Genomic DNA, 23,682 nt, shown 5'->3' with positions numbered 1-23,682 from the left:
TGGGCATGGTGGTGCGCACCAGTAATCCCAGCTATTCACGAGCCTGAGGCACGAGAATCTCTTAAACCAGGAGGCAGAGGCTGTAGCGAGCTGAGATGAAGCCACTGCACTCCAGCCTGGGCAATGGAGCGAGAGCCTCTCCCCAGCAAAAGAAATTTAAAAGATAAAAAGATAACTGATAAAACATTAATATCCAGAATTTATAAAGAATTTTCCTAGATCAATAAGAAAAAAAACAATCCAACAGAAAAACAGGCAAAGGATACAAACAGAATATTCACAGGAGACAGCTAAAATGGCCATAAATAAATAAATAAATAAATAAATAAAATGATACACATTTTACTGGTAGTCAGGGAAATGCAAATTAGAGCAAGAATGAGATGATATTTCATATCTCTGGATTGGTAAAATTAAAAAGTCGGACAATACCAGTGTTAATGGGCACATAGAACAACAGGGACCCTTATATGTTGTTAGTGAGATTATAAATGTGAATGGCCACCTTGGAGAACAATTTGACACCACTTAGTACGAAGATGAGCCTATTTAATAACCATGCAAGAGCATGCCCGAATATGCCTCTCCTACACAAAGCACATACACAAGGCATAAAGAAATGCATAGATACAAACATACACCTACTATAATATTCACACAATAGCAACCATCAGCAGGAGAATGGATAAACTGCAGTATAGCTGTCCAATGAGATACAATTCCACAGTTACAGTGAATGAACTATATGTGTAATGTAGCATAAAATCTCAAAAACAATGCTGAGAAAAAAATAAGTTGCAGGATAATTACACCGTGCTGTCATTTATTTTAAATTTTAAAAAATATGCAAAAAGGAGACTATAAATTGCTTAAGATACATACTCCTAGAATAAAGTATGACAACATGGAGGGCAAGGATACCCATTACCTTCATAATAGTGATGTTATTGCTGGAGAGATGGAAGGGGAATAGAGTTAGAACACTGAGGGGACCTAAGTATTTTATTACTAAAAAAATAAATCTTCACGCCGGGTGTGGTGGCTCATGCCTGTAATCCAAGCACTTTGGGAGGCCGAGGCAGGCAGATCACTTGAGGCCAGGAGTTCAAGACCAGTCTGGGGAACACGGTGAAACCCCATCTCTACTAAAAATACAAAAATCAGGCAAGGTGGGGTAGTCCCAGCTACTTGGGAGGCTGAGGCACGAGAATCACTTGAACCTGAGAAGCGGAGGCTACAGTGAGCTGAGATCCTGCCACCACTGCACTCCAGTGTGGGCAACACAGCAAGACTCTGCCTCAAAATAAAAAAACTAAAACAATCTTGAAATAAATACAGTGAAACTTTTCATTTATTAAATCTGGGTGGGAGATACATGGGTGTTTGTTGTATATTTCTCTGTATCCTTAATGTATATTCAAATATTATATAAAAATAAACGATGAGGGAAGACAAAGAGCAATTTACTGCCTTAAATTTAACCAAAATGAAAAGGGGATGAAATGTGTTCAGTTTTCATAAACATCCTTGGAAATCCTTCTAGATCCCTTTCATTCAATTCCAAGAGAGCCATAAAACTCTCTTCTAACGTCTGCACACCGCCACGTGCAATTAATAAAAGTGCTTTGACAGTGCTGAGGAGGAATGAAAGGAAGGAAAAGAGGAAAACATTCACATAAATACTTGTCTCCATACAAAAGGACAATTTTGCTATCTCCTCTCTTGCCAACTTTGTAATTATTTATGCAGAATAATGAACAGCCCCTGGGAGACGTTCCTAAAGCAAGACTCCTGCGATATCTAGTTGGAGCACGGAGGAAGTTAAAATGACAGGGCTGGGGAAACATTTTGACCCCGCTGTGGTTCTACAAACAAGAAGAACTGTTCTTCAGAAAGTCTTCAGCAATGCTTCCGGAAGCCATCGGTCTCACTTTGCTTGGATCTGATCTAAGCCTGACCAGAACAACTTGGAACATGGCAAAAGCAGCCCATAGTGAATTTCAAAGGGAGCTCACCTTTCTCTCAAGCTCCTGTGTAATTGCATCCAGGACCACCTTATGGTGTGCAAACACTAGAAACTTCTCTCTTCCACTTTCCAGTAGGTCCAAGATATATTCACTGCATTTGACAATGACAACAAAACAGATTAAACATATACTTCTTATGTTTTATGTGTCTCTGGTATGTTACTGAAACATTCTTATTATCTGGGATCACAGAAGATGATCAACAGTTTTCACTTTACCTCCGACTATCATTATAATGTGTTTTATATACAAATTAGAGTGTCCTCTGTAGAACTGAAAGTACTTAGGGAGGGGACTAAGGAATTATTGACAGTACACAGATTTCTAGAAGCTAAACATCGAGACATATACAATACTAAAGAGACATTCCCGGAAGGATCTCCAGCTCCTCCCACTTTAGACCTCAAATGACAGGGCCAGTAATTAAGTCAGTAGTAAATAAATTCTCTTCCAAGGCAGAGGACTATGGAGAGAAGGATCTCATTTGTTTGGCCTACCTTTAATTTACTTCTCCGTTCCATCCAATGTGTTTTTTCTTAGCTTCCCACCTTTTTTTTTTTTTTTCCCTAAGACTGAGTTTCACTCTGTCGCCCAGGCTGGAGTGCAGTGCTGAAATCTCGGCTCACTGCAACCTCCGCCTCCCGGGTTCAAGCAACTCTCTTGCCTCAGCCTCCTGAGTAGCTGGGATTATGGACACCGCCATGCCCAGCTAATTTTTGTATTTTTAGGAGAGATGGGGTTTTACCATGTTGGCCAGGCTGGTCTCAAACTCCTGACCTCAAGCGATTTGCCTGCCTTGGTCTCCCAAAGTGCTGGGATTACAGGCGTGAGCCACCGCACCTGGCAAGCTTCCCACCTCTTATCTTTTGCTTGGCCTTAAGGTGGCTACCCTCAGGGAGCAGTGGGGTGGGAAGTCACTGGGTTAAGAGACCCTGGCTGGGTCCCCCTCTCCCCTGGTAGCTCCTTGAAGAGGGATCACAATTCCAAAGAGGTAAGCCCAGTACTGGCAAGTGAGCTCCTTCGCTGAAGCCATCACCAGCCATGGGTGCGTCTGGGCAGGGAACAGACTCTGCCTTCCTTAAAGAAGGATATGTCTCAGGTGGGGGAAGGGTACGTGGACTGCCCTGTAAACATCCAAGAGTCATTTCAAACAGCACTATGACTGACCAGGGCACCAGCTTTGAGTTCAATTTGTGAACTGTTCATACTAATAGAATTTACTTTAATTATTTTGAGAGACATAAAATTTGCCATGATATAAGCAAAAAAGTTTATGGCTACAGCATCAAAAAGTCACAAGGCCACAAAATCCACTTGGTGAGCTCATAATAACCACAGGCCCCAATTTTCCTAATGCCTCTATCCCCTCTATATCTCATACACAGTTTTGTGGTTCTATAACCTTCTACAAGTTCCTAGGCTTGAAATATCTGCCTACCACAACAACCTTGGCTTTTTTATTAAAAGATGCCCATTAAAATGAAAAAACAAACAACAGCAAAAAAGAAAAGAAAAACAACTGGCTGAGGAAACTGGGGTTTTGAAGACGTCCAGTCTAATTTCCACTGACTAGCTGTGTGACTCTGAGGGCCAGAGTCACAGATTTACTCAGTGTCTGCATTTTTAAAAACGGAGCCAGTGTGACTTACGTGATCTCACAAAGATGCTGTAAATGTGAAATGAGTTCGCAGGTGTAAAAAATGTTTGGAAACTACAAAGTACTATACAATTTATTGTATACAGAATTTTGAGAAAGTATATATAAGGTATGACCAAAGTTTATTTATGAGGTGGTAGAAAGACTTAAAATTTCTAAGGGAAATGGGTAGCTCCGGGCGCAGTATCTGAAGAGAGAGGCACCCGGTGGACTCTGAATTTTGCAGGTCCTGAGCTGAGGGAGCAAGGGAGAAACGCACACCCTTGCCATCTGTTATTCCACAGCACATGAGAAATGGGTTGGCGGGGGCAACTCAGATGTGTTTCTGGGAGAAAAGTTTCCAGGCCATAAAAACCACATCTGGAGTTCATGAGCTCCGTAACAGGGTCATAAATGAAAAGGGCAGTGCCCAGGAGGTGAAGGGGACAGGCCAGCACTGGGCAGTCTTTCCAGGGAGCAGTGCAGATCGAGTGGTGTGGGGAACTCTGTTGCCTCAGTGGAGGGTGTGGAGAGGTAGGTGGGCCGAGTACGAGGGTGGGGAAGGTATGTTTCCTAATTTATCCCCAGATCTCAGTCCCCACAGCCAGTCTGGCACCACTCAGCCCTACGGAATCCATTCTCATTGTAATTTCATCAGTTGGACCATTATCCTGCCAGAGCATCACATGAATGTTAAACAAAAAAAAAAGTCAGGCAAACTGCACATCATTAGAATTGCCAGGTTTCTACCCCAGTGATATTTAACTAGGAGTGGGTTTTTCCTTAAGAAAGGCATACGATTGAGGATTCTGTCATGAATAATTCTAAGAATAGAAATTATTACTTTAGCTTAGTTTATGAGGTGGAAATAGAACTAAGCATGACAATGCCCAGATCTTTTGAACAGACTTTGACATTTATCTTTTTATGTAGGTTAGTAATGGATGACAATCCCTGACTTTGGGGAAGACCCAAGTATCCCCATAAGGCAGTTTTTCCTTCTCATTTTTTTTCCCTAAAGGCAAATGATCCCAGTTCTCCTAGAAAAACTCTCCCTTTTAGTGTTGGGGACAACCCCACCCTCCTAGGGCTCCCAGCCTACTTGGCTCAAGACAGGATCTCTTAGGGACCCAGGTGCATCCTAGTAGTAGCTCCAGTTACTGGCCAACTTATACCTTGTGGGTAATCAAGGGCATGGTGCCCTAAACTTTTACTTTTTTCATTTTTCCCTTGAGACAGGGTTTCAGTCTCTTGCTTAGGCTGGAGTGCAGTGGCACCATCGTAGCTCACTGCAGCCTCAACCGTCCTCCCTCCCAAGAAATCCTCCCTCCTCAGCCTCCCAAGTAGTTGGGACCACAGGTGTATGCCACCATGCCCAGCTAATTCTGTTCATTTTTTGTAGAGATGGGGCCTCACTATGTTGTCCAGGCTGGTCTCAAACTCCTTGACTCAAGCAATCCTCCCACCTTGTCCTCCCAAAGTGCTGGGATTACAGGCATAAGCCTGGCCCCTAAATTTTATTTTCAAGGCAGCTATGATTCTACTACTCTCTGATCATCTGTTTTATTTTTTCCTTCCTCAACAAAAAGCACATTTAATAATCTCTGGTTATTTCTTAGCAGTAAAATCATTCAGGCAGACTAAAGTAATAAGTTGTTTTTTTTTTTTTTTTAAAGATGAGAGAGAGAGAGGTCGACACTTAGTGACCACTTACATGACAGATGGGATTTTAGCTTCAGCCGTTCTGTTGAAGAAGAGAATGAGGGCGTCTTTCTGCTGCTGTTTCTGTTGAAAGAGAAGTTAAGAATGTTAAGTGCCCCAGTCTGAGACTCTGGGATGAGTGGATCTAATTATTGCTCCTATGTGTATTACAAATCTCAACCACCCCTCACGAGAGTCAGGAGACCCTGGTGCTGACATAATTCCCCTTTCACTTTCGCCAAGTCAGAAGACCTGCCTGGGTCTGGTTTTGTCCTCAGAGACAGCATTAGAGCCACTCTGCCATTGTCCAAGAACTGTTGCAAGAATCCGAGAGGCAAGAAACATAAAAGCTCTTTGGAAAAGCATTTCAGGTAGGCATTTCACCATATACACCAAACCCATGTGACGCACTGAAATGTGGCCTTGGCTAAGCATACCTATTTACCACAGCCTGGTGACAACCTACATGTGACATCTCCCCAACTTGCTTTTTGCTTCCCTCTTTTCTTCTGCCAAGCTGTGACTACCTGACTTACAGAGCTTACCTCTCTCCAAGACTTACTTAATCAATTCCAATGGACCATGACTATCTATTTTACTATCATTTTATTTTACCTTATTTTTTATTTTTTTGAGATGAAGTCTCGCCCTGTCTTGCCCAGGCTGGAGTGCAGTGGCGCGATCTCGGCTTACTGTAGCCTCTGCCTCCCAGGTTCAAGCGATTCTCCTGTCTCAGCCTCCGAGTAGCTGGGACTACAGGCGTGTGCCACCATGCCCAGCTAATTTTGTATTTTTAGTAGAGACAGAGTTTCACCATGTTGGCCAGGTTGGTCTCAAACTCCTGATGTCTGGTGATCCACTCACCTCGGCCTCCCAAAGTGCTGGGACTACAGGCGTGAGCCATTGTGCCTGGTCTATTTTAGCATCATTTTAAAACCATTATTCAGATGTTCTTGGTCTACCTCCCCCATAGGGTAATTAACTTCCCAGAAGAAGAAACGGTGTTTTATTTAGGGTTTACATTTAAGTGACTCCTAATAAAGACCGCTAACACAGGAGATGCTCAAATCGTTTCATAATAATGTGAGATCACCTTTACTATTGCTCTGGCCTCCCAGAGATCATATTCTTACCATCATCAGTAAGAGTGTCCCCCCAAAATTCATAATCTGAAACTTAATTTCCAGTGCAGTGGTGGTAGGAAGTGGGGCATCTGGGAGATGCTTAGGTCATGAGGACAGAGAGCGTGTTTGTTCCTTCCACCCTCTTTGAAACAGAGACTGGGCCCTCACTAGACACTGAATCTGCTGGCCACTTGACCTTGAACTTCCCAGCCCCTAAAACTGTGAGCAATACATTTCTGTTTATAGAAGACTCAGTCTAAAGTATTTTGTTACAGCACAAATGGACCAAGACAGGTGGTCATCTCCTTCCACCAGCAAGCACGGTTTTACAGGTGGACCTTCTTCTTGTGCCTGGCCTCTGTAAGATCTGTGACTGACAGCACAACTTCCCCAGGGAACAAAGACATGATTCAACAGCAATAACATCTACAGCCTTGAACCTGTCATTCTTGAGATCTCAATAACTCAAGAAAGCAACCACAGCCAGACTGTACCTAAAACTAATAACCATGGATGGAGGAAAAAGCTGTCTGGTTAAAACAGCTTCTTGGCTTTGGGGTTGTTTTTATTGTTTTTGAGACAGGGTCTTGCTCTGCCACCCAGGCTGGACACGATCATGGCTCACTGCAGCCTCAGCCTCTTGGGCTCATGCGATCCTCCCACATCAGCCTCCCAAGTAACTGGGACTAAAGGTGTGCACCACCACACCAGCTATTTAAAAATTTTTTTGTACAGACAGGATCTCACTATGTTTTCCAGATTGCTCTCAAACTCTTGGGCTCAAGTAATCCTCCCATCTCGGCCTCTTACAGTGCTGGGATTATAGGCATGAGCCACTGCACCTGGCCAGCTTCTTAGCTTTGAATGATGTCTTTCCTCTAGGACTTTACCGGCAAAAAGAAAGATGCTGAGGAACCACAGGAAGCTGTGGGGTCACTGATTAGACCATAGATCCCTTTCATATCCTACATGTGTCTTGGCAGTGGCAGCGACCTATCCTATTTTATATCAGGCTCTGGAAACATACACAACTTTTCACCTGTGGCTAGTGAGCTCAGACTTCATGAAATCCATTTATGGACCTCTAAGGGTCCCCAGCAGCAGGCTAGCCCTCCAACCCAATGCAGTTTCTAGTAGCCAAAGGGGCAGGGCAGGCTTACATATGATGACCTCACTCGCAGCATGTGTGCCTCCATCAGACTGCACCCTATTCGGTCCCCCCTACAGTTTTACTCCTGTGTCCTTCAGAGACAGCCTACCCCTCCCACCCACACTCACCCATGCCACACTCCCTAATAAGAAAGAAAGAGGGCAAAACAAACAGACGGAAAACTGCTGAGAAGCACTTTCAGGAATCTTGCCCTAACATTTGGCACCTAGAGTTGATGAGAGTGTGAAGAAACAAACACTAGTATACATGACTGGTGGGATGGTACACTGGGCTAGCCCTTTTGGGGATGATGCAGCAAAATGTACCAACCCCCTTTAAAATATGCCAAAACCCCATCATCCAGCAACTTACTCCTTAAAAGCGATTCTCATTATAAAATCACATGTGCACAAATTTCTATGTAAGCTACTTTTTCAGTACACTATTACTCAGAATAGTGAGCAATTGAAAATAAAGGCCCAACAAAAACGATCCACGAAATTATAGCCATGTGAGAAAACACTACGCAGTCTTTAAATATAACGATTTTGTTGTTGTTGTTGTTGTTGTTGTTTTTTCTGAGACAAGGTCTCTCTCTGTCAGACTGGAACGCAGTGGCACAATCACAGCTCACCTCAGTCCTAAATTCCCAGGCTCAGGTGATCCTCCCACCTCAACCTCCTACCCGAGTAGCTGGGACTTCCCACCTCAGCCTCCCACCAGAGTAGCTGGGACTACAGGTACACACTACCACGCCCAGCTAATTTTTTGGTATTTTTTGTAGAGACAGGGTTTTGCCATGTTGTCCAGGCTGGTATCAATCTCCTGGGCTCAAGTGATCCTCCCGCCTTGGCCTCCCAAAATGTTGGGATTACAGGAGTGAGCCAGCACACCTGGCTAAATATTATGTTTTAAGAGAATATTTAACAACATGGAAAAGTCTTCATAAGTCAGTAACCTGTTTTCCTTCCCACTTGACGTATTTGTACGATCCCAGTTCTGCTTTTAAAATATACGTATTGCTTATTGCATATATAAAATATAATATTTTATATATATTTATATGCAGATATAAAAAAATATATCTTAAAGCAACATATACACACATAATTATAGAAAAATACTCAAATTATACATGCCGAAATTATGGTTGTATAAAAGATGATTCTTTTTTATAGTATAGTAATAAAAATAACAACTAACTCTCATATACCACTTATTATGGGCCAAGCAGTGGTCTAAGAACTAAGCATGCATTAACTCATTTAATAATTAGCATTGCTATGAGGGAGGCACTATTATCACCACTGCACAGATTAGGAAACTGAGGCAAAAAAAGTCAAGTGAGTATACTTGTCACACTGCTACTACATGGTAGAACCAGAATTTGCAGCACTTAAAAGTGCAGGCTCTGAGGCTCAAATATCTGGGCTGATGGTGAGAATTTAATGACCCAATACACGTAAAGCACCATGCCCAGCACATAGCAAGTATTCAATAAATGTTACTGATTTTAAGTATTTTTCTTTATTTTTCAGATTTTATACAATGGATATCTATTGTATTAATATTTTTAATGTGGGAGAAATCAATAGTTTTAGCTTTAAAAAAACTCCCCCAAACTATGCAGACATAATACTCTCTATTCATGATCTTACTTCTTTTGCCAGCTACTGGCCAGGAAATTTTAAATAACCTGCATTCTTTGTTCCTGACTAGACCTTAATTAAATTAGATCCAATGGAGTTTTTAAATTTTTCTACATCGGAAATTTGAGTGGATTATCAAATGGCAAGGGTGAACTGATATTGTCACCAGGAAATCTGTATGGACTTGTTCCATTTCTCTGCTCCTGGTCTTGAGGACGAAAAAATGGCTTTAGACAAAAGATGACCACAGTCAGCTTTCCTTAGCCTGTGAAGCGAAATCCATTATTTCAGCTGAAAAAATGAGAAAAGGCTTTCATTATACATTATATTCTATAAATTGGCTCCTTCACCTCGGCTCCTGTGATATAAAGTTTTTTAAGAAATGTATTCTTCCAGATGGAAAGGTGTGAAGGAACAAAGAAAGAATCAATTCTTGACAGGCAGGTCAGCAGTGCTTGGCTGGAGTCACCATGATTTGCAAAATTGCAAGGAAACTTGGGACTAAAAAGTAACTTAAAAAACTGGGGGCAGTGGAGAGCGGGGACTTTCTATAGGTCCATAGGGCCTCCTTATTCGACTAAAACCATACAAAAAAAACCAAACCATAATTCCCCATTTTAACCCTTCCAACTCAGGATTTCATAGCTGGCCAGGGTTTGGAAGACATGCCTACGGTCATGTAGTCCAGCCTGCAGCTTGATGCTGACTCCCTTCCTGAAGTAAGTTACAGCAATGCTCCTGATTAGATCCATGGTTTAGAAATGCACCAAATCAATGACTTTAGAAATCCAAAGCTTCTGATGGCCCAAAGCACAAAGCACACACATCTGTTTTCTACTTGGATTTTCCATTATAAAAATGGATTTATATTAAGACACAAAAAGGCAGCAAGTTCTTAATGAATTATTATCTGAAAGAATTTAGTGTCTGGCTTCAGCCATCACACTGAAGGTAATCTGTACCAACTCAATTTCTATCTTTCAGGGATAAACATTTAATTTTCCTAAGCCTCCAAGGAAGCAGACAGCAACTCTCCAGTGCTGAACTGAGAAGAGCTCCAGGCTCTTTCTCAGCTGGATTCTTGAAGAGTGATGCTGCAATTTAGGCTTCATTTTCATTATCTGCAAAATGGAGTTAAGACTGCAGTGTTTACAAAGCAAGGAGGATAATCACCCAACAGGCAGGATTCTAGGCAACTGGCACTATCCTTATGTACTTTTTTTTTTTTGAAAAGGAGTCTCACTCTGTCGCCCAGGCTGGAGTACAGTGGCGCAATCTCGGCTCACTGCAAGCTCTGCCTCCCGGGTTGACGTCATTCTCCTGCCTCAGCCTCCCGAGTAGCTGGGACTACAGGTGCCCGCCACCAAGCCCGGCTAATTTTTTGTATTTTTAGTAGAGACAGGGTTTCACCGTGTTAGCCAGGACGGTCTCGATCTCCTGACCTTGTGATCCGCCTGCCTCGGCCTCCCAAAGTGCTGGGACTACAGGCTTAAGCCACCGCCCCCGGCCCCTTATGTACTTTTCCACAACCAAAAGGGAGTTGTAGCTCCATTTCTAAGCAAGAAAATATGAAAATATCCCCCAAAATACTGGATTTGTATAGCTACCTAAAGTTATGAAACACCCAACATTCCTAAGTTTCATGGTACTTCCTAATTAATTTCATAGCATCACCAACAAGGTCAGAAATCAAACTTTCAGGTGGCATCTGAAACCATCTTTGAAAAGAGCCACTCCCTTTACTTGAAGAACTATACAAGTTGGCGGAAGTTTACAAAATGCTTTCAAATTTTGTTGCACTAAGTACAAAATTTCTACTGCTTTTCTTTTTTTCTTTTTGGCCATACTACATAATTCACAGTTGTGTTTTAACAAGCTAATGTGCTTTTCCTCCTTAATTCAAATGCCCACTAATTGCTTCTTCAGGTGTCTACCTTGGCTGTTCTGGAACTGGTTCAGGAGGTGAACCAGGTATTGGTGAGGGTGTTCTCTGGGGAATCTCACGAAACACTAACAAACTTACTTCCATCTCACACACACAGGGAACAACTTTGCTGGCAAAAGAAATATAACCTTTTATAAATATTCAGATCTTTGCATCTAAAAATATTGCATGTCTCAATTTTTCCATTAATAATATATTTGCTATACCAGTTCATTTGTTTTTTCTGGTAGAGTTCACCAGTAGACAAAAGTTATTGTTTAAGAAAAAGTTATAAGAAAAAACTTCAAATTGAGAGAAAATATTCTACTCATTGCATTTTTATCTCTAAAAATAAACAAAAGAGCACCAAGATTGATTTTAGTGACAAAGCTTCCTGGTTTTACTCATGGTTCCACTGAAATATAATCTGGGAACACTGGTCTGTACGTTCACATCACTGTTGTTTAACTTTGTTTGAAAACTCCACAGTAAAGAGATGATGCCTGCTCACTTACTCCAGACCATCCAGATTATTACATGTAATACAGCATAAATTCAATACAGCTTGACATTTTGCCAGTGCATCCTCTGTCCTGCCGTTTCTTAAAAGTTATCAATGAATCTTGCTCATCACATGGTAAAATAACATGAAAAACACGCATTCTGTCTCTTGTCATTCTTACTTATTTTGTAACCTCCCAGAAGGCTGCGATCTATATCTAAATATCTTTATACGGGGTAATATCAAGCCCAGCTAATGCTTCATGATGTTGAAAACTATCAATGACTTATTTTCTTGGTAATACAAATTACAAGGTTTTATCTAAGAGGACAGAAACAGAGCTGGTGTAGATTATAGCACTTAGCACAGTGTGACACTAAAGACAGAAATAAAATAAAAGTGTTTGAAAAGATAAAACCATCATAGTGAAAAGAGTCCTAAAATGTAGGGGCAAGAGGCTTGGTTCCAACCTCAGCTCTGCGGTGGAGCAGCTGAGAGACCCTGGCAAACTGCAGTCTCTGTGAGCCTCAGTTTCCCTCTCTGTAAAAGGGGGCTGCCAACTTCCTGCTAACCATAAATGCCTGTAATAGGGATTTAGAAGGTTAGGAGGATTTGAAAACTCTATTTTGTTATATGAATGTTGACTTATTATTTTGACTAACACAAATGACACAGTATGGTTAAAGGATTAACATATGTATCAAATATGTTAGGACTAATTTTCTAACAACTGTTACTAGACTGAGGCATTCTCAAAATATAGTAGACATAATTTCCACATTCTTTGAGAGATTCGGAATATTGATCACCACCCTGCTGTTGCCTGTGCTTATCTTTATGGCCATCCATCAACAGCGATCTATACAAGTATAAAACCACAAATTAATAAGGGAGTTTTTCAAAACCGACTTAGGTAGGCTGAGGAATGAAATGGACTTGCTCTTCTTGCTTAGAGAAGAGGGAAAAGGTTACAGAAAGGAAAGCTGAGAGAACGCCGGGTCATTTTCAAGGGCCCCTCATGGAAAGGAACGCCTAGACACGTCTGCTTCCAAATCCGTCTCCAGCCCTGGACTCACAGTTTTGTCCATGGTGGTCATTTCCTTGGCTGCAGCATCCAGGGCAGCTCTGGTCCTGGCATTGATCCGTCCTGGGGCAATCACCACTATCTTGCGCTGCTTGGCAGGCAGCTGGGAAAGGACATCAGACTTCAGGCGCCGCAGCATGACCGCTTCCTCCAGCAGAAGCTTCAGCTCTCCCAGGTTGGAGGAACCTGAGTAGTCCCACCCCCAAGGCATCTGCAGAGAACAAGACAGCGACAGCCCCGTGAGGCTCCTTTCAGGCCCAGTCCAACAGGGATGTGGGATCCTAGGAGGTCCCTCTTCTCACAACCACCTCTGGCTTAGCTCAGAGAATTTCAAGTGACTTATAGGGACAAATAAACCCCCAGTAAAACAAATGAGAAACGGAAAGGAAAAGAGAGAAAAAGTCAGGAATGAGGTGAACAAAAAACACCTATCACAGCATTCTACAATTTGGCAGTGAGCTTTCTTTTCTACAATTTGGCAGTGAGCTTTCTTTTCCAGCAGCAAATGCCGGAAGTCAAGCAATTGCATGTCCATTTTATTAAAAAACAAACAAAAAACTTGGCTTGTCAGACTATTCCTGTACACTAAATACTAAATCTTCCCTATGGCTTATCCTACAGAGTCTGTTGCACAATGTAATAAAATAATGTCAGTAACATCTTTATTTGATGAGACTTATGGGGATTTTAAAAACTGTTGTTCCTCAGTATGGATTACACCAGCACAAACAAGTACAATATAATAAAAGTAACTGCAGTGTTGTTGTTGATGGCAGCTGGGGTTGGCAGGAGGAGCCCACCATATAGGCTTCTGGCAGTCTGGCTGAGTGCCTAGGTAGTCCTTCATAAACATGGCCCCTCTTGTTGAGTAGCTCATGGGAGGCAGTGAGCTCAAATGTCCATTACCTGTCACACAGCTAGAGAAGACGTTACCGGCCAGGCACAGTGGCTCACACCTGTAATCCCAACACTTTGGGAGGCGGAGGCAGGCAGATCACTTGAGGTCAGGAGTTCGAGACAACCCTGGCCAACATGGCAAAACCCTATCTCTACTAAAAATACAAAAATTAGCTGGCGTGGCAGCGTGTGCCTGTAATCCCAGCTACTGGGGAGGCTGAGGCAGGAGAATTGCTTGAACCTGGGAGGCAGAGGTTGCAGTGAGCCAAGATGGCGTCACTGCACTCCAACCTGGGCAATAGACCAAGACTCTGTCTCAAAAAAAAAAAAAAAAAAGAAGACATTACCATTAAAAACCCTATCCTTTACCAATAATCTTACTGGAAATGGAACTGATTTCTACAATCTTGTAGAAAATCAGGGAGCTAGTGTGCCTGCTACTTTGTATTTTAAGGAGCTCATCTCCCCTCCTAGCTGATGAGCTAGTTACCTGAGGGTAGGGGCTAGGCTTTTCCATTATAGAGGGCTAGAGAGCCTAGCATAATAGTGGAGACAGAATAGGTGTCTCATAAACCTTTGCTAAATTGATAGAAGGAAGAGATGGTCAAAGGTGGAGGAATAAAATGTTGTAAAGCTGTTTCTTCTTTTTAAAAAATACTCTGAAATCAACTGCAAGTTCTCAGCAAATGCCTTCAGATAGTTAGTGGTTTGCAAATGAGCTCAGCATGAAGTTCTCTTTTCAGTGGTTTCTTAATGCATGAAGCTGGCAAAAAAAAATTAAAAAAAAAAAAAAAAAAAAAGCAGCCCTTGCTTCTGGGTTGCATTAAATAAAAACCATGCTGAGAACAAGTGGATATCATAATTAGTTTGGATATTGCTATGGCTTAAATGTGTCTCCCAAATTCCACATGTTAGAAAAGTAATCCCCAAATTCATATGTTGATTGAACGTGGGGCCTTTGGGAGGTAATTAGGATTAGATAAGGTCATCATGGTGGGTCCCCCATGTTGGGACTGGTAGCTTTATAAGAAAAGGACCAGAGACCTGAGCTGACACATATGCTCTTGCTCTCTTCTCCATATGATGCCTTCTGCCATGTCATAAATATGAAGCAGCAAGAAGGCCCTCACTAGATGCCAGTGCCATGCTCTTGAACTTCCCAGTCTCCAGAACCATGAGCTAAATAAACCTCTATTCTTTATAAGTTACTTAGTCTATGGTATTTAGTTACAGCAACAGAAAACAGACTAAGACAGATATCGTGCTCCTAGGTTCTAATACTGTTAGCTCTTAATCTTGTAGGTTAAAACTTAGTAATACCAAATAATTTGTTACTTTTTTTTTTTTTTTTTTTTGAGACAGAGTCTTACTCTGTCACCCAGGCTGGAGTGCAGTGGCATGATCTTGGCTCACTGCAACCTCTGCCTCCTGGGTTCAAGCGAGTCTCGTGCCTCAGCCTCCAGAGTAGCTGGGACTACAGGTGTGTAACACCGCATGCGGCAAAGATTTTAAACTGGACTTTGGGATAGTCACAATCCAACAAGTTTTTATTGAAAAATTACCACATACCAGGCACTGGGCTAGGTTGAAAGAAGGATGTGAAGATGAGGAGGAAGGCATTCTTTGTTGTATTGGGGAGGTGTATCGAGAAGGCAGGAAAAGGAGAATTCAAAGTTAATGCCTTAGTTTCTGGCAGGAGAAACTACTGAGGAGATGCTGGCCTAAGATTGGGAACATAGGAAGGGACAGTTTGGGGAGGAAAGGCAATGAATTTTATCTTCAGCCCCTTTCATCACTAGCTGAACATTATTATGCCATGGGCCCAGATAGTCAAGAAAGAGAAGATCCTTTTTAGAAAGTGGACTGTTTGCAAATAGGACAGAAATCTAAATCATACATGAAGAGTTTTGAGGCACCATGAAAAGTATATAGCATCAATCTAATCTGGATTGATCTACAGGGAAAATGAATTAAATATATGATTAAAGAAGTATATGGCTTTTAAACACATTTAACAATTGGGAAATTTCCTGCCTCAATAACCAGCTAAAAATAGTTTGCAATTAACTATGCTAAGCACTACAATTTACATTATAAGTACTTTGTTTGAGTGTAAGTGGATATTTTTAAAGTACTTGAAAACTTTTTTCTTCTTTTAAAAATTTAAAAAATAAGGCAGACACTCTTGTTTATATCATGTATTTGCACAGCAAGGCTTTTCCCTCATAGATGGGTGGTCCCCTCATAGATGGCTTGTAGGGTAAGTTGCAGCCATTTCTCCAAAGTGTCAATACATTTGTGACTTGATCACAAAACAAGAATCCCTAAGGTCCAAATTAATGTGGTTTTAAAAACAAAGATTCCACGGCAATGCATTTGTGTTTATAGGGCTTCCTTGCTATTTTGGGAGAGCATTTTTGGGGTGCTGGCTATAGGTCCTGAGGTGCCTGCTCCACTGGCATTGCACTCACAGAGCCCACCCAAGGCAGTCTGGGATCAGACTCCCCAGTCTACCTTTATCTTTTTTTTTTTCTTTTCTTTTGGCACAGGGAGGAATTTCCCACCTTTACTTCATATTCTTCCCATGCCAGGAGGAAGCCCTTACCCCCTCACCTACTTCTTCCCTCTGCCTGGGGCCTCAGCCTCACTCCTAGCTCACGTCAGTGCCAGCATCTTCTCTAGGGCCAGCACTTGACATGGACTTTCCTTTTATAGCTCCAGCAGTGTGCCTCATGCAGAGCTGTGACCCTGAGCAAGAGGGCAGCCAGCTCTCAGAGCTCCACACACCAACCACTGGTCCCTTTACTGGAAAACGATGACTTAGGATCACCATAACCATTAAAACTAGACTGAAAGGGTAAGATGACCATTTTCCTCTTACCACTGAGGACATTCCAAAGCCATAGTAAGAAACAGAAGGACTGAAATCCATTTCCCTGGCCAGTGCTCTTCTGATCACATCATAGCCAGAGAGAAGGAAGAGAAAGGTAAGTGTCAAAATCAGGGTGAGAAATGGGGTGGGCTGGGAGGGAAGAGATGATAAATACCCGCTTGGCATCACAGTAGCGAAGTCCAAAGGCATGAAACTGGGGGAAGAACGTTGGCTTGACTGCGATGATCTGCGTGTAGAGCTCTGCGGGCCGGGACATGGCTGGTGTGCCCGACAACAGGATCACCCTCTTGGCAACCTAACAGACAAACAGCCAAAGGTGCTCTGAACACAGGGAGGAGCACACAGGAAATGTTCAAAATGCCCCAGTGACGGAGGAGCTGGATGCCCAGGGTGTGGCAAGAACCTAATGGCATTGCCAATGCAAGCAGTTAGATGGCATCTCCTTTTCTTTAAATCTTCCCTGCCTGCCCTCTGCTGAGCTCTATCTTAGTACTTAACATATTACGTTGAATTATAACTTTTCTGCCTCCCTTGTTAGATTGCAAGCCTCTTGAGATAAGGACTGGGCTGTATTCACCTTTATTTTCTGTAGCATATGCCTGACACCAAGTAACCAATAAATGTTCACTGTATGCTGCAAAAAAATTCATAAGGAAGCTAATTAGTATCCTAGGGAACACAGAGTAAACTCAAAGATTCCAGCATTGGACAGGAAGTGGGAGAAGACAGTGGCAGGTCTGAACTTCCTCCAGAGTGAATCTGTGACATGCAAGTTGAACTTAGATAATGACAATTACAATCAGCCCTCTCCCATTCCCAAGAGGAAGTGTCAGGGCTTGCCAATGTATACGTCTCCATGTGACTTCCTTTAAAGGAAAATAAGGCCTTTACTAACTCAGCTTCACAATGCTTCAAGCTTACCCTGACTCAGGCTCATTTTGCAGTTATTAATAATAAGAACCTTAAAAGGTGATACTTGGTTCCATTCTCCCTAAACTCAGCCCAGATCTGCAGCAGCCTGCTTAGCATGGGCAAGATGGGAAAAAATAGTTGGTCAACAGCAATGACAGATTCCAAGTTCCTCACTACCCAGACACCAATCTGACCCATGGGGATCAGACCTAAAGATCCCACCTCCTATTATTAAGATGGGAAAGACGGTGAGAAAAAAAAAAAAAACGAGACACTTCCTACTGTGTTAGAACACAGAATCACTACAAATTACTGGAGGTAAAATTCACTTCAGCTCTGGGAAGGGACCCCACCATGGAGCTCAGTTGTCTAGAAACAGCTTGTTAACCACTGTACCCTTGAGTTAATGACAGTAATGAAGGCAATTGCATGTAATAAATCACCTAGGACAAAAGGACAATAAATTAGGTTTACAGATGGATACACTGCCTCATAAAAATAAATAAATAAAGGTGCAACAGTGAAAAGAAAAATCATTCTTTATAAATATACAATATATACAATTATCAAAACGCACTTAGGCCCTCACAGCAATCGCCAATATCTAATTCCATTATGATGGGAGAGCTATGAATGTCTCCAGCTATAATTTTCCACAGTTCAATTACCTAAGCCTTCTAATTTCCTGCACGGTTTAAGGCAGACTCATTAAAATAACAATGAGCTGACGTTGGTAGCATCTCTTGCCTTGGCTTTAAGATCATTTCAATGAAAAAGGGAAAATGAAAAGTTTTATCAATAAGAGAAAATCTCCTCATCACCCCAAACCTATTCTTCATGTCGCTGTGCTGGCCTGGGGATGGAGCCAGGGCAAAAACAGTTCATGGATCAGATGATGGAAATTAACTCCGGGGTCTTCTGTCAGATATTTATAGGATATAGTTAGTATTGAATCGCTTCTCCCATACACTCCCCAGACTAGAGAGTGATGGGAGCATTGCAAAGGGGTGTTTGTGGGCCTCAAAAAGGCAGAGGCAGCATTACAAAAAAAGAAAAAGACCAGCTTTGAAAAGAACCCAGAATGGCACCTTGTCTGTAATGGCGTGATTTGGCCTGCTCCCTGCTCAGTCCCCAACATGTGTGTATGTCATCACTATCACCCATAAGGGCTTTAACACATGCCCAGCTGCAAAGGTGTCATATGTCACCCTCTACTTCTGAAAACTCCCAAATCTAGGAAAACATAAATCTGTAAAACTACAGAAATCAACACTAAATTGAACAGTTTACAGTGAACTCCCATGGCTAAGGGAGAAAAGCAACACCTGAGAAATCTACGATAGAACAACGTAAAAAAATACTTTCTGTGTGGTGTTAAAAAGATAATGTGATTCACATGTGCAGACACTGTTGGGGTCAGATGACCCTCAAAGACAGGCTTCGTTTCTTCTTGGGCTGGGGGTGGGAAAGTCCTGCAGAATAGGTTGAGTTAGTGTATATATATAATTCGCCACAGAGAGTTCAATGTAGTAATTGAAAGTGGATAAACTATACATAGTTGTAAAATTAAGAGCTGGCCGGGCATGGTGCTCACGCCTGTAGTCTCAGCACTTTGGGAGGCTGAGGCAGGCAGATTACTCGAGGTCAGGAGTTCGAGACGAGCCTGGCCAACATGGTGAAACCCTGCCTCTACTAAAAATACAAAATTAGCCAGGTACAGTGGTGCACACCTGTAATCCCACTACTTGGGAGGCTGAGGCAGGAGAATCACTTCAGCAGGGGAGGCAGAGGTTGCAGTGAGCTGAGATCATGCCATTGTACTCCAGCCTGGGTGACAACAATGAAACTCCGTCTCAAAAAAATATAAAATAAAATAAAAAATAAAATTAAAAGCCAAGAGAATGTACTACTGTAGAGAAAAGAGCTGAAGTCCTAAGTTTATATAAGAAGCAGTCCAGAAATTCTTCATCACTTTATGTTATTTCTTTTTTTTTTTCCCCAACTGAGCCAGTAACTCACTTTACTGAATTATTCTGATGGGCTGTAATATATTTCACCAAAACCCCAGACTAGGAAAACAAAGCTCAGTCCAGTCTTATACCCAGAATTATTCCTAATGGTACTCTAAATAAATTTACACAATACCATATATTCAGTTTAGAAATAAGACATGAAGAAGGCAGGTAACATCAAAGAGAAGGTCAAGTCCACACTGCTGGAAAGTCTCCATACTCAGTAACCCTGATGTGGCAGGGACATTGAAGCTGTGTTTTAATTAGTTCAGAGGTCATTATACAATCTTCAAAAATAAGGATAGTGGCAAGCATAGTCTGGGGACAAGTGACCAAAAGTACACAGATCAAGAATAAATGTGGGATCACAGTCACTATCCAAGGAGCAACAAAAGAGACACCTGTAGTTAAATCGAAAGTCTAAGAGCGAAAGGAAAAGCTCAATGTTCAGGAGAAACCCAGTGCTTGGAGTCAGGGAAGGAGACCGCAGGTGTATTCTTTACTCCTGAGTGGTGCCCCCCAAAACAAACCAGGCCAAACCAAGAAAACAGCATAATTATGGCCACTGCTGACTAGAGGCTGCCCTAAGCACTGGCAGAAGGCCACCTACCACTCAGTGATACTTTATACATGGCCTCTGAATCTCTGGTCAGGTCCGCTTATTTCACATAAATGGTTCCCTCTAGGTTCTAGCCCATGTTCTAAAAGAGGCAAAGTTCTAGTCACAAATCTGAATAGTACTAACCTTAACTAAACCAATTTACTATGATAACCATAATGCCTTCAAGCTAAATGAGTACTGTTGCTCTAACATAAATGAAATTTTAATGCTACATATAAAGCAGTTCTTGGGTAAGAACAGACAGAATGAAGACAGTGATTGCATGTACATTGGTCCAAAAATACCAAAATATTATAATGAGAATACATCAAATGGTATGATTATAGCTGATAAAAGTATGCCATTCCAAGCTTTTTTCTTTTCTTTCTTTTCTCTTTTTTTTTTTTTTTTTTGAGACAGAGTATCACTCTGTCACCCAGGCTAGAGTGCAGTGACATGATCTCGGCTCACTGCAACCTCCACCTCCCAGGTTCGAGTGACCCTCCTGCCTCAGTCTCCCATATAGCTGGGATTATAGGTGCACACCACTATTCCCAGCTAATTTTGTAGAGATGGGTTTCACCATGTTGGCCAGGCTGTTCTCAAACTCTTAACCTCAAGTGATCTGCCCACCTCAGCTTCCCAAAGTGGTGGGATTATAGACATGAGCCACTGCGCCTGGCCTAAGGTAGATTTTTTTTACACTGGAAAAGACAGTCTATTTTACCATAGGTTTCAAACTCTAATAATTTCCTTTTTAAGTCTGATTATGTAATGAAAGTGAGGAAATAAATGAGAATGGTCGGACCCCAGGGGACTTCTATAGCCTCATCACACTAGGGGAGAAAACAGCATCTGCCAGCTGGCACCGCTCTCCCCTCTGGCCTGATAGGCAGAAAGCTATCTCAGACACAGAGGGATTGCATTTTCTACTCCCCACGTCTCTATCATATGAAAAAATTGTCATTGCAATATTGCACGTAATAGCTGCTATTTGGTTACAAATCCATCAAAAGAGAACAGACGATACATATTATGATACATTTATCCAATAGAATGCTATTTGCAAGAATGCGGTAGAAGTCATTTGGAACCATATGGAATGATTTTCAAGATACATTATTAAGGGGATAAAGACAAGTGTAAAACAATGGTGGTAAAACACTCTAAGGAGGCAGAAAGGAAACACACATTCGTACTTCCATAGATGCAGGCTGTTCTATGGAAGTAAACCTGAAAACTGGTAACTATAGCTGCCTTTGGGGAAAGAGACTGGGGACTAGGGATCCAGAGGGGTTGAAGACTTACTTTTCACTGTCCATCCTTTTGTATCATTTGAATTTTTTTTTTGAGACACAGTCTAGCTCTGATGCCCAGGCTGGAGCGCGATCTCGGCTCAGGGTAACCTCCACCTCCCAGGTTCAAGTGATTCTCCCGCCTCAGCCTCCCGAGTAGCTGGGATTACAGGAGGGTGCCAGCACGCCCGGCTAATTTTTGTATTTTTAGTAGAGATGGGGTTTCGCTATTTTGGCCAGGCTGATCTCAAACTCCTGACCTCAGGTGATCCTCCTGCTACAGACCTCCCAAAGCGTTAAGATTACAGGCATGAGCCACTGCGCCTGGCCCCATTTGAATTTATCATCTATTTAAACTACTTTAATTACAAAGGAAAAAGAAAAAAGCCTTATACATTTTAGCTACTATCTCATCCAGCCAATCAACAGAGATATAAAAAGTACTCTCTACTTACAGAAAAAGAGAAACAGCTGCTTATTAGGAAAGAATGGTAGGATTCTGGCAGCCTTTGCCTTTTAAAAATTTTTAATTTTGTTATTATACTAGTTTAACAATAAAAGCCAGTGTAAACAAAAGACAACTAAACTAAACCAAAAAACCCCCCACACACACCTCACTGTTCAAAAGAGTGCCGATAATCCTGAGGGCTGGAGTCATGTGGGGAAAAAAAGCCTCTGACTGAAGACTGAATGGGAGTGAAGACTGTTATGCCTGGCCAGACTGGACTTCAGAGGCCTCCTCCAGAAAGGTCAAATGAAAACTGACCTGGCAATTCTGATTGTAGGAATTTGTCCTAATAGGATAAATATGCAAGGTACATGTAGATGATGTTCACTTGCAGAATTATTTATAACAGCAACAATGGAAAACAACCACATATCTGACACTGAGGATTAAATTATGGGATGTGTCTCTACTATGTAAATGTTCCATAGTTATCGAAAAATGATGATCTTGCCCAATAATTGACATGCTGGAAAAATAAGCTGTTAACAGTGGCTTTTTCTGTTGCAGGGATTAATGGTAATTTTAACTTTGTTCTTTTTAGCGTCTATCATGTCTACTTTCATATATTTATATATAAAAATAGATCTACCTCATTTAGGATTAGTAGCCACAGCAAACAGTGCTGTGGGGGACGAAAAATGTCACATTTCCCAGGGGATGGTGACACCAGTTTCTTACAATCTAACACGTCCTCTCTCTGCTGACTCAAAGGCCACATTTTCTAGACACGATCTGGCCCTGCTATCCAACGAACTGTATGATTTAATCTAAATATCTCATTATGCCTATTTGCTGAAAATATGCTTGTAATATTAATTATCAGAATATAGTTCTAAGAGATGTTCACATTAGAGGAACAATCAAGTGGTATTAAATTAGGTCCTTATGTGGTTTTTCAAAGACATACTTTACTTTCTCCTAACTACCTTATTATTCCAAAAACATTTAGATTCATTTCCTTATTTAGATTGGTGGTTCTCCATGGGGTTGGGGAAGGGCAAGGTGGGTAGAGAGCAATTTGTCCTCCTTCAGAGGACATTCGGTAGCATCTGGAGACAATTTTGGTTGTCATGACTGGGGAGGAACTGCTGGCATCTAGTGGGTAGAGGCCACGGATGCTGCTAAACATCCTAAAATGCACAGGACAGCCCCCCAACAACAGAGTCACCAGCCCAAAATGTCAACAGTGCCAAGGTTGAGACTCCAATCTAGATGAAAATACAATAGACAGAGATGAAAGTTTCGGTTAACAGAATAGCACAGAATGCTCCATCCCATTCCGTCACCCCAGTCCTGCCACAGTCCAGCATTACATGAAGTCAATGTTGCAGAAGAGCATGGCCTCAAGACACCTTCATAAACACAGGCCATGTTTGTGGGGTTATTTTAAAATATTAATTCAACCAAGTTCTACAGCAAATGCAGAGTAGTACATATTAGTTAGCAGTTTAAAGATTTCTTTTAAACCTGTCACTTTGAAACATCCTCAAGATATTAAAGAGGTATATGCTGCTTCCAAAGGTCTGAATGAGAAGCACACATTTCAGAAACCACTATCTGGCTCAGCTTGCCCAGCCAGGCAATGACTACATTAACAAGTGGTTGCTAAGAAGCTTTCACATTGTATCTTTAATGATAGAATCTATCTATTGTGCAATTTCTTTTGTCTAAACAATCAGGAGTAAAGATTTAATTTAGTTATGGCTGAAATACTGAAACCATAATACCAAAGCCTATTTTTTTTTTCCTACAGAAAGCATATTAAAG

At 41.7% G+C, this 23,682-nt stretch overlaps 1 protein-coding gene across 2 annotated transcripts in view; it reads right to left on the bottom strand.

Annotated features, from left to right (window-relative positions):
• The window catches only part of SMARCAL1 (SWI/SNF related, matrix associated, actin dependent regulator of chromatin, subfamily a-like 1), a 64,801-nt gene that overhangs the window by 12,939 nt on the left and 28,180 nt on the right, over positions 1-23,682 (bottom strand). For both annotated transcript variants that reach the window (XM_011964564.1, XM_011964565.1), the window contains exons 11-14: positions 16,742-16,882; positions 12,790-13,008; positions 5,378-5,448; positions 2,016-2,118 (exon numbers count right to left, since the gene is read on the bottom strand). In XM_011964564.1, the coding sequence (XP_011819954.1) occupies positions 2,016-2,118; positions 5,378-5,448; positions 12,790-13,008; positions 16,742-16,882 (534 nt within the window). The remainder of the gene's footprint in view (positions 1-2,015; positions 2,119-5,377; positions 5,449-12,789; positions 13,009-16,741; positions 16,883-23,682) is intronic.

Source organism: Mandrillus leucophaeus, unplaced genomic scaffold (genome assembly GCF_000951045.1).
Source record: "Mandrillus leucophaeus isolate KB7577 unplaced genomic scaffold, Mleu.le_1.0 Scaffold70, whole genome shotgun sequence".
Classification (NCBI taxonomy): Eukaryota; Metazoa; Chordata; class Mammalia; order Primates; family Cercopithecidae; genus Mandrillus; species Mandrillus leucophaeus.
Note: the sequence above shows the minus strand (reverse complement) of the source record. Positions and strands in the feature narration are given on the sequence as shown.